The 12,415-nt window shown below is 33.1% G+C and overlaps 1 protein-coding gene across 1 annotated transcript in view; it reads right to left on the bottom strand.

Annotated features, from left to right (window-relative positions):
* Positions 1-213: 213 nt before the first annotated feature.
* LOC143251769 (uncharacterized) overlaps positions 214-12,415 on the bottom strand; it is a 29,784-nt gene continuing 17,582 nt past the window's right edge. Inside the window, exons 2-6 of the mRNA XM_076503012.1 lie at positions 6,519-6,682; positions 5,119-5,234; positions 2,292-2,395; positions 744-863; positions 214-333 (exon numbers count right to left, since the gene is read on the bottom strand). Of these exons, the coding sequence (XP_076359127.1) occupies positions 214-333; positions 744-863; positions 2,292-2,395; positions 5,119-5,234; positions 6,519-6,682 (624 nt within the window). The remainder of the gene's footprint in view (positions 334-743; positions 864-2,291; positions 2,396-5,118; positions 5,235-6,518; positions 6,683-12,415) is intronic.

A 12,415-nucleotide genomic window follows, 5' to 3' on the forward strand; every position in this document is an offset into this window, starting at 1 on the left:
TGCTTTTGAAAGAAATATTTATAGTTCAGTACAAACAGAAATCTCCAATGAAAATATTATAAAAAACTGTCAATCATTGTCAAAACTGGTTGGAACAGTCTTTAGGAATTGTTCTATTTAAAACAGATTAATCACTATTAATAAATATAAGTTTATATTCTTTAAAGATGCTAAAATCACACAGATGTGTGAATAAAAATGTGATTTTTAACATTACATAGTCACAAGAAGGCCTACCTGTAGTAACGTATAGAGATGGAACAATTTTTGTTTCTCGTGAAGTTTCGATGGGATGTGTGCAACCCTAAGTTTGTTATTCTCTACTAATAGAGCCTGTAAATTACAAAAATCAAGCTAACTGTTCATCAAAAGCTTAGGAAACAAAAAACCTGTAGAATTACCAGTACAAAAATTGATGGAAGAACATTAATAAAGTATTTTATGATGTTATTCTTACACCAAAAACAACTTACACTAGCAACTTACTCTGAGCAAAAGGTAACTGTGTTCAAACTTCGCTTACTGAATGAGTTACTGTTTCACTCTTTAAACAACAAGCTTCTTAATAACATTTAGTGTGAAGTGACAACAGCAGCTGCTCTCTTGGTGCAATAAAAGTTATGACGAAATCAACTGTGTAAAATATTAGAAACCATAAAACTTTCTAATATTTTGTATGAACAGCAGTCGTTAAATGAGATAAGATCTATTAATTTAGATTTTATACCAATTAAAAAACTTACTTTCATTTCCACCAATGTACATGGAAAAGTGTGATCTTGTAGGACCGTTATCATTCCTTGTATCCAAAGTTTGAGTGTACTGGCCAGTTCCTTGTAGTCTTCAACCTTTCGTAGTTTCTCCTGTTGTTCAAGAAATAAAGTACTGTTGTATATCCTTCAGAAAACTGGGCATTGTATTCTTAGTTTCAGAAAACTGGACATTGTACTCTTAATCTCAGAAAACTGGACAATGTATTCTTAGTTTTATTCATTCATGAAGGACTACACTATACAGTTTTCAGGAGATATGAAAAGCTTCTCCCTAGTAATTAAAGAGAGTTTTTAATGCACCTAGAAACTACTAACAACTTAATAGTTTTAATAAACTTTAAATTTTATTAATTTACCAAATTATATATCTAGGGGTCCTGATTTTCTGTTTTAATTAATAAACACCAATAAAACATTTCCAATATGAAAAAAAAAATCTCACTTTCCAATAAACACCAGAAATGGACATTCAGTTTACTAGTGTTCCCACTTTCCTTAATCACAGTACTTGTTAGGCTTAACCCTTTCCCAATGAGAAAAGAAATGTGTTTTGTTTGTTAGTGGTAAGTTGTTTTTTATAAGTTTGTATAAAATATCAATTGTTCTAACAAAGCTTCAACATAAATAGGACTATCTTTAGTACATGCTATTACTACCATAAGAGAAACTGGAGTGTAGAAAATATACAGTATATTAGTAAACTTATTAATTAGCATTAGAAGTGAGAACTCTGAAAAACACCAATGTTAAAGTATATACATAAAACTAAAAACCCTGGAAAACACTGATTTTAAGATATTTAAATAAAACTATAAAAAAGCTCAAAACAAAAAACACACCAAAGAGCAAAAGCCCAACTTTTCTAGGACATTAATCTTTCAGATAAACACCATCCAAAATACGGTAGATGTCCATATAACAATATAATGTTGAATATATTGCCGAATATAAAGGTGAATGTAATGTTGAATATATTGCTGAATGTTTAATTCCACAAACTACTCAAGATGTAACATTCAATTCTTCAAAATACATTTATAAATTAATATTCTTTCCTATAAAAACTAATAAAAAACAAATGAGTGACACAACAAGTGGATTCATCAATAAAATTACAATAATCCATTCTCCTTAACAATGCAACACAAAACACTGTTTAGTTTCACAAAACATATATTCTTCTATTTTCATATTTTTTCTCACAACAATATGTGATACATTCTATTTTTACTTATTATAATAGCTCTTCAGTATGTATGATTTCTTGCCCAAATGTTTTTGAATAATTAATTTATCTATAGACTACAAAATCAATGTACACATGATTTAAAACAGCTTAGTAAGTAGTCACATAAATTCTACATAAATGCTTTTGTCATCTTAATTAAAATAAAATCTTTAAAAGACATTTCTATCTTCTAAAATTGTTTCACAAAAACCAACACATTCTTAAGAGTGCTTGTTAAGCCTACTTAATAAATTCACGAAAAACTATACCCAGTTGTAACAATTACTTACACTGTCTGCAAGTGGGTGATAGTCTGGAGGTTCGGAAAATACATCATAGAGAGAGGATATATAGGTAATGAGAGACCTTTCATCAGGATCTGGGGTGTCAACATCTAAACATTCATGGCAAAACATACAATTTAGTTTCAAAAAAGTTTTCTGGGCATCATATTGAAGATATCTTGTTAAATAAAATGTAAAAAAACTACAGACAGTGGGAGAACTTATGTAGTTTAGGGCGGGGAAAGAATAAAACTATCAACTGAAAAACATACATAAGAGTGAAAGAAAAATTAGGAGAATACGGTTGACACTGTTCTATACAGAAACTTCTCACACAACAAACTGTAACAAAAAAAAAGTAAAAATATTGAATCCAACAGGTAGAAAATAATATTTTAATATTTCAACATCTAAGTTAAAACATTATTTTCAGTCCTACAGTTAATTTATCTGATTTTCAGCTGAATCACCATGAAAACATTAACTGATTCTAAATCCATTACAATATTTTTTATACACTAAACAAAAACTGCTGAATATTTGTGTAAAGATAAAAAAAACTGAATATTTACAAAAAATACATTGCTCTTCTATTCAACTCAAAAAATAACACCAGGACATTTTCGCGGAACATGGGTCTTCTATTTGAAGTCATTAACTTAAAAATACTTAACTATCTATACCTAAACATTTCACTTTGGTATAAAAGGCTTCTTGTTTCATTTCTATATTTGAGAAAATAGTATTCAGAACTCTGTGAGGAAAGCATGACCAGTTTCATGACTCCAATAGAAAAGCATAACTAATTTCAGGACTCTCAGAGAGAAACATGACTACCTTCAGGACTCCCAGACAAAAGCATGACTAATTTCAGGACTCTCAGAGAGAAACATGACTAATTTCAGGACTCCCAGACAAAAGCATGACTAATTTCAGGACTCTCAGATAGAAACATGACTACCTTCAGGACTCCCAGACAAAAGCATGACTAACTTTTAGAGAACTTATACTTTACTTTTCACTAATGACTTTAAGTTTAAATGGATAAAACTTAATATAAGTTAATATGTCTAAATAAAAAGGTTGTTTATTTGCATTGTAGCAAATGCACGTCATCAGGCAGTAAATATCATGTAAGATAGAAACTAGGCTACAAAGAACCATTGAAGGGTTAGAATAAGAGGTTCTAACAACTTGTGTTCTAGTTGGAGCATGTTAACATAGCTACTACTTGAAACAAACAACACTGTTGAATGTTTTAAATAAGCAGTAGGAAAATTAGCAAGAAAAAGGGTGTTTGGGGCAACTGAAACTGGAGTTTGGAAAATAAACACAGAATAATGAAATAAAATAAAACAGTAATCCAGATAAATATTTTTAAAAAGGAGAAATACTTTATCAGTTTAAGGTTGAAAAGGAAGTTGAACAAGAAATAAACATAAGTAAAAGTGTTTCTACTTTACATGAGGTAAAAGTCTCATGAACTTAAAGTATATACCTACAAAACTTTATTCACAGCTTAAAAAAAAAAAAGACGTTATTCATGTGATTATATGTAGATCACTTATAAACGGTTGGTGATTTACTTTTTAGACTGTTAGTAAAACAAAATAATGCAAGGTTAAAACAAGTTATAACATGGTTAAATTAACATTTCCTCATGTCTACAATCTGACAGAACCCAAAAGCCGTCCTTAAATTATAAAGAACAAAACCTGCATCACAAGTTTTATTGACCACCATGAACTAAGATAGAGATTCATTTAGAGACAAGTACTTCCAGGGTAAACCAGTTTTTTCTGACTGGTACCACTAGATGTATTCACTTTTCCTTTCTTTGTTCACAGTCAGAGCAGACAGCTATTTTCCCAGGCACTAAAAAGGTGACCCAAAGGTCAAGGACTTTGTTAGAACAAATCACTAATTTCAGGACCATGAGAGAAAAGCATGACTAGCTTCAGGACTCTCAGAGAAAAACATGACTAATTACAGAAGTCTCAGAAAAATCATGACTAGTTGCAGAACTTTCAGAGAAAAACATGACTAGTTTCAAAATTCTGAGAAAAAACAATGACTCAATACAGAAGTCTAAGAGAAAAACATGACTAATTACACTGCACAACAATTTTTGAAAAGATTTGCTTCCTGAAAAGGTTTTGCTGATTGTGACAAGTACCTGGTGGGTATGCACAAATATAGTTTAGGTTTTGCCTCATCCTGTAGGAACTCTGAGAAATAGACAGTTAACTGTTTACGGCAATAATGTATTTAATTGTGTTTATGTTTATAATACACTATTAAGTTCAACGTAATTAAAAGTGTTTTGCTCCTGATTTTCGTTTGTATTCAATGTCCGGTGCATCACGTTGCAGTGTCCAACAGTAGTCAGCAAGCATTGACGGATTCCAGTTGCCCTGATATCGTTTTTCCACTGTAGCAAAACTGAAGATTTCAATGAAACGGTACGTGTTGGGCAAATTTGGATGAGATTTTCGTGATCAGCAGCCAAAAATCTATAAGGAACACCCAACAGTGTTCAAGAAGCAAAAACTTTGTTGTGCAGTGTTACACAAATATGACTAGATTCATGGCATTCAAAGAAAAATATGACTAACTACAGGACTCATTGAAAAATATGACTAACTACAGGACTCATTGAGAAAACAAAGAGTTACTTTAATTTACACTCTTATGATGAAACTTTACATACCGAATTGTAATGCATAAATTAAATCTTAAAAAATCAAATTTCATCATTGGATCTGAACTTTAGATGTTGTTTAAATGGCAGAACGGTCATTTACTGCCATACATAAAGTAATAACAAGGGCACCTTCTGGGTCAAGAAGTCTGGTAACTCCACACTCCTTCTCCAATATGGAAAATGCTAGTTCTAGATTATCACGAGGAGGCTTTGCTCTCAGTGTTGTCCAGTCAATAAGATCAGGTCTAGAAAAGTATTTGTGTAGCATCATTATTTAAAAACACTAGAACTTTAATGTTTCTGGTGATATAATAATTACCCTAAAATATGAAAATCTTTTATTAATCTAACTTCTATCTCTTTTGTTCTTAATCCAGAATATTATTCTTTAATTAACAAAATAACAACAGTCTTGTTTATGTATTATGTTGCTTGATGCCTAATAACAAAATTGTTTCCCTTTAGAAATTTCAAACACCCCACAAAAGAATTAAAATTATCTCAAAAATTAAAATTGGTGAAGAAATAAAATTAGCTTTTAAAAAAAGTTTTTATTGTTTAAATTAAATATTGTTAATGTATCTTGATTACAAAACACTTTAAGAACATTAAACAAACCTTGTTACACTTTAAGAACATTAAACAAACCTTGTTACACTTTAAGAACATTAAACAAACCTTGTTATACTTTAAGAACATTAAACAAACCTTGTTACACTTTAAGAACATTAAACAAACCTTGTTACACTTTAAGAACATAAAACAAACCTTGTTACACTTTAAGAACATTAAACTTCTATTAGAGAAGCAAACTTTGTTACACTTTAAGAACATTAAACAAACCTTGTTACACTTTAAGAACATTAAACTTCTATTAGAGAAGCAAACTTTGTTACACTTTAAGAACATTAAACTTCTATTACAGAAGCAATTCTTGTTACACTTTAAAAACATTAAAAAAACCTTGTTACACATTAAGAACATTAAACAAACCTTGTTACACATTAAGAACATTAAACAAACCTTGTTACACATTAAGATCATTAAACAAACCTTGTTACTTTAATTTCTATATTAGGCATGCAATAGAGTTAAACATGTTAAACAAACAACTAACATGTTAATTATAACATTAAAAGTAAGACTGTCCTTCTAATCACTTGTAAAGTCCAAAACAGTGGTCAGTAGTCCAATGTGTCCAGAGAAAGGTTGCCTTTTCAATCAGACACAGCCTTGATCTCCACCCAACTATTGAATTGTAGGACTAAAGTAAGTCTGCTCTTCCAAGTACTTGCAGAGTACCTAACTCTGACCCCTTGTCAGTATTATGCAGTGTCTAGATGATGGATGTCACATGAGCTTCTACCTCAATCTGTTCTTGTAAACTCTAGTACTGATGATAAGACTGTCCCTTCCAATAATTTGTAATGTCCTTAACTTTAACTCATAAACAGTGGTCAGTAATACACTGTGTCCAGAGTAGAAGTGTCTTAATGATTATAGAAATATATAACCTGTAAAACCCTCACCTGTTCCTATGAATTATGGCATTGAAGGCAAGTCCATCCTTCCAACTTTTTGTGAGGTCAGTAACTTTAACCCCTGGATACTGGTCAGTAGTACGCTGTGCCCAGAGCAGAAGTGCCTCTCTGGCTGTTAACACTTTATCAGTTTGTCCAATTATATCTGATATCTACAATATCACATAATATAGAATTAGTTGTTTTTTTTAGATAAAGAAAACAATAACTGGACTCCATCAGTTTTTGATAGAAAAAAAACCTCTCACCTTCATATTTTTATCTGCCATTGAAATATATATATTATTCTAAAATGTATAATGTTATAAATTATTTCACAAAATCAATTTATTTGTAAATTTTTTACAGTAAAGAACAGTTACTTTAAAATGTAACACTTTTATCCACAAGTAACTTTTTCATGTCTAAATTAACAAAATCAGTAAAACTGGAGAAAATAAAGAGCAACACTGATGAATGAACAAGAAAAGGTACATTCATATTGTCAAATTTCTTGACTTTTCACCTAAAGTAACTGGAGATAAATCAAAAATACATTACATAACTTAGTCACTTCTTTCTGCTTTAAATGAATATATGTGCTACACACACACCAGCAAGTAGTCTGTTTTTTGTGCTTTAAATAAATATAACATGTGCTTTAATTTACAAAGACCAATAACTGGTCAGTTCTTATTGTTTTATATATATATAACATGTGCCTTAATTTATGTAGACCAATTACTGGTCAGTTCTTACTGTTTTATATAAATATAACATATGCTTTAATTTACATAGACCAATAACTGGTCCTTATTGTTTTATATAAAAACACATGTGCTTTGATTTACACAGAACAATAACTGGTCACTTCTTGTTTTGTACCAATACTGTATTTTATACCAGCCTATATTCAGTACAACATTACAAACACAAGTTTTTACATTTTTATAATAAGAATGTCAACAAGCCACTGCTCACAACACATACCACTTCTGTAACACAGAGAAGTTGTGACAAATGGTTCGTTGATTTCTTCAGTAACTAATAGGTTTCAGGTAAGCACCTAAAACAATGACCAGGATAGCATGTTGATTTATTGGTTGCTTCTGTTGTAACATGGATACAAGTTGTTATTATGATAGCCATGTAACAACCAGTCACAGTCTGGTTACTGGAAAATACTTCTGGGTATTCCTAGCAACTCAAAATTATCCACAGGGGGTGATAACAAACATTAAAAGACAACTTGACGTTAAGAAGCTGCTACATCAACTAAGTCACAAATGACAAAATTTCCCAGTAGTATATTATTAGTAACAGATATGATTTCCAATATTTGTTTTATTTAACAACTCATGTTTTCCTAAAACTGCTTCTTCATCATGTAGTTTATGTACGATTAATGGTACAAGTACCGATGAAAAATGAACCAGTTTTCATACAGACCTGAGCTACAAGTTTCCGTTGGTAACCAGACGATAACACCTGTGTATTATCATACCTAACCCTAACAGTCTCAAACAACTCTGGTCCTACTCCACGTGTATCTACAAAAGGTGACCAATCCTGTTCTCACGAAGTAGCATTCTTCCTCTCTCGTTTCCAGACGCACAAATAAAACCCTCTGGCTAATTAGAACGGGAAAGGGGGGTGGAATGCAAGCTATGTTCGTGTAACGTGTTCCTCGTGCATTTCGTCAACGAGATTTATGAAATTACTTATATAACCTGCATGTTGTGTTATTATCGGGCGAACCTGTACTGTTCATTTATTTTTTCTTTTCTTTTATATTTCAACCACATACCTCGTACATTAAACTCTGATATATATCAGGTTCGACTTAGAATATTGAGTAATTAATATTATTTTGCCCAGCATGGCCAGATGGTTAAGGCACTCGACTCGTAATCCAAGGGTCGCGGGTTTGAATCTCCGTCACACCAAACACGTACCCCCTTTCAGCCGTCGGGACATTATAAGTTACGATCAATCCCATTATTCGTTGGTAAAAGAGTAGTCCAAAGGTTGGCTGTGGGTGGTGATGAATAACAAACACACGACAGACATAACATTGAACGAGACGCTATTTATTTCACAAACTGCACGAGCACACCAGTCTCAATACATAAGGCACGAGACGTATTTGCCCAGTCTTCGAAAACGTTCTGTTTCAAGAATAAACAAAACCAGAATTAACAAACATATGCATTTCTTGCCTTTTAATTTTAAATGTTACGCTGTGTTGTAACCTACAGAGTACATAGTTCTTCTCATGATTCATAACACGCGCACGTTTTACCGACCTCACGACGGTACAGACTCCAATGTTAAGGGTCCCTTGTGTGACGTCATTTCAACAAAAAGTATTGTCTTGTTCTTACGCTGCCCAAAATAGTATTCGATTGGTTTGTTTTGAATTTCCCACAAAGCTACTCAAGGGCTATCTGTGCTAGCCGTCCCTAATTTAGCAGTGTAAGACTAGAGGGAAGGCAGGTAGTCATAACCACCGACCGCCGACTCTTGGGCTACTCTTTTACCAACGAATAGTGGGACCGTCACATTATAACGCCCCAACGGCTGAAAGGGCGAGCATGTTTAGTGTGAGGGGAATTCCAACCCGCTACCCTCAGATTACGAATCTAGCGCCCTAACCACTTGGCCATGCCGGACCATATCTGTCGTATTCCAGCCGGCCTGATGAGTATTGGCATTGGCGAAAGGCCCTGACGGCATTTAATATTGCAAATATACAGTGTTTGACAGGTCATTATGTATTCTTCTTTGCTTTCACTCATGTTCATAGAAATACGTTATGACATGTTTTTCTGCATACATACATACGTACATGCTATGTATGAGATTTATTATGTTCTAATGTACAATAATTATATATACATATCGTTTGTAATAAAAACAAATTACACTATGTAACAAAATTTTTTGTGTGTGATGAGAGACTATATGATGATGGGAGACTATATCTGGGGACTGATACGTGAAAGTGATTTACATTACAGTCGCAAGTCTCGAAAAACTACTCACTTCTAAACATTTTTGTATAACTTTAGTATAAATACATGTAAATCTTGATTCATATGTTGTTTTATTCAGATCTTATGTAAATGAAAATGTGCAAATTTGCCCCTTTTTACATCGAAAATAGGTTAATTTATAAATTTCATTATCCAGGCCACAAAAGCAAAGTTTGAAGGGAATAATGGCCATTTTCTGTACTTTTACAACATAAGCAATTAAGAAATAACACGTACTATCTAGGAACAAAATTTGTGTTACATAGTGTCATCAACTCAATAAAGGAAACTTGTCTCTGGATGAAAAACATTTCTATGGAATGATTAGGACACTAAAAATTATCATACTGGCAAATTTCGTTTGTATAAACCATTTATATTCTCTTTGTATTTGTTGTATGAAAAGTTTTTGTAGGCGTGAGACGGTAAGTATTATATTTGAAACCTCTACTGTGCGTCATACAGTCCACAGTTGTTTCAGCTGTGACACGCGGTACTTGTGTGACCTTTACAAAAATAAAATAAAATAATGTATTTGTTGAAAGCTGACGAAACATTCATGTTTTCCTGCTTACATATACCTCGATTATTTAACCTAAAAGATGTGGGAGGGGCAATATTCATATCATGAATATATGCGATGTATAAACAGTATGAAGCACACGTGCTATGTAAGAGAGTAAGATTACAAACAAAAGTCGGTGGAAAGAGTTTGATTTTAACAAAAGAGCTCCGATGATGACTATAAGGTAGGGGAGAGGACCGTATATGTTTAAAAAGTATTTAAAGTGTGAGAAGCACATAAATATACTGTCTTTCACTACTGCCAGCGCATGGGGGTCTCTCCCCGAATCAGCACCTACGTCTGCTGCGCAATGAAAACAATATATATACTTCATTGAACTGGAAACCTTTAAAACCTTCATTACTGAAACGTCTCCTTTTCGAAAACAATTTGTCTTCTTTAACAAAATAGTCCGGTAAATATGATCCTTCTGAAGGGGAAGTAATTCTCTTTAATTTTACTTCCAGAAGATGTAACTTTCCTTTCAGGCGTAATTTACACAAACTGTCGTACTAATACAGGTGTTACCAACCTTTCTGAACTCAACCAACAAAGTGCCAGAGTTTGGAAAACAGTTAGAAGGATAGTTCATTAAAGTTCACGTAGAACAAGAAATATAATACGTGTGAACAACAGCAAGAAGTCCTACAACAGACTAGTCCTAGATCATAGGGTAAAAATGAAAGAAATCAACACAGAAGCTCGTCCGTTTTTTTTTCTTCTACTATTGAAATTAAAGTTTTTCTAGTGGTAAATGGACAATATCCGCTTATCTTTAGAATCCACAACACGTTCCGTCTGATCTCACTATCTGAAGTCTGAAATACTGTCATAAAACTACAATACGGACATTTCTTCTATAACACACGTGTGAAAGTTCATTAAAACTCACTTAGAACTACAATACTAACATTTCTTCTATAGCACACGTGTGAAAGACAGTTCATTAAAACTCACTTAAAACTACAATACTGACATTTCTTCTATAACACACGTGTGAAAGTTCATTAAAACTCACTTAGAACTACAATACTGACATTTCTTCTATAACACACGTGTGAAAGACAGTTCATTGAAACTCACTTAGAACTACAATACTGACATTTCTTCTATAACACACGTGTGAAAGTTCATTAAAACTCATCTAGAGCTACAATACTGACGTTTCATCTATAACACCCCCCAGTGGCTCAGCGGTATGTCTGCGGACTTACAACGCTAAAAACAAGTTTTCGATACCCGTGGTGGGCAGAGCACAGATAGCCCATTGTGTATCTTTGCGATTAATTAAAAACAACAACAACCCTTAAAATAAAAGTTAGACATTCAGTTTGAGTTTGGCCCGGCATGACCATGCGTGTTAAGGCGTGCGACTCGTAATCTGAGGGTCGCTGGTTCGCATCCCCTTCGCGCCAAACATGCTCGCCCTTTCAGCTGTGGGGGCGTTATAATGTTACGGTCAATCCCACTATTCGTTGGTAAAAGAGTAGCCCAAGAGTCGGCGGTGGGTGGTGATGACTAGCTGCCTTCCCTCTAGTCTTACGCTGCAAAATTAGGGACGGCTAGCGTAGATAGCCCTCGTGTGGCTTTGCGCGAAATTTCAGAAAAACAAACAAATAAACAATCTATAACACACGTGTGAAAGACAGTTCATTAAAACTCGCGTAGAACAACAACACTGACGTTTCTTTTATAACACACGTGTGAAGGACAGTCTAGTAAAATATGTAAAACGCCTATAGTGACGTTTGTATTTAGTAAGTTATTTGGACCATCAGGTTATTTTATTTTATCTTTCAATACACAAACTTTCGACCCAATGACCTGAGCATTCTACATTTAGTAAACAACAGTATTAAACACAACAATTCTACTGAAACATTGAACTGAATTTCGAAGCATCAACATGTTACTAGTTAATATTACTTCCACAATAATCCTTGATCGTACGTTAGGGATACACCAGGAACACCTGGAACATTATATCTCGTAACAGTTGTTCGGGATATTTCTACATACCTTGAAACAGTTTACAATATTTGTTGTATCCGGTATTGCAGCTTACAGTATCTGATTTATCACGTGATATTGGTTCACATTACCTGTTTTATCTTGTTACAATGTTAGTATTTGTTGTACTACGTAGTATTCTAAGGTAGTGTTCCCCAAAGCCAAACAAACTGGGCGAAAACGAAATTGCTGAATTAATTTTAATTCTAAATAAACGATAAACCGATAAAAACCAGTTGAGTTAATTAAGTGATGCAGTACGTCGAAAGGAGATATTGTTTTTTATTACGTCACTG

Source organism: Tachypleus tridentatus, chromosome 6, assembly GCF_004210375.1.
Source record: "Tachypleus tridentatus isolate NWPU-2018 chromosome 6, ASM421037v1, whole genome shotgun sequence".
Lineage (NCBI taxonomy): Eukaryota > Metazoa > Arthropoda > Merostomata > Xiphosura > Limulidae > Tachypleus > Tachypleus tridentatus.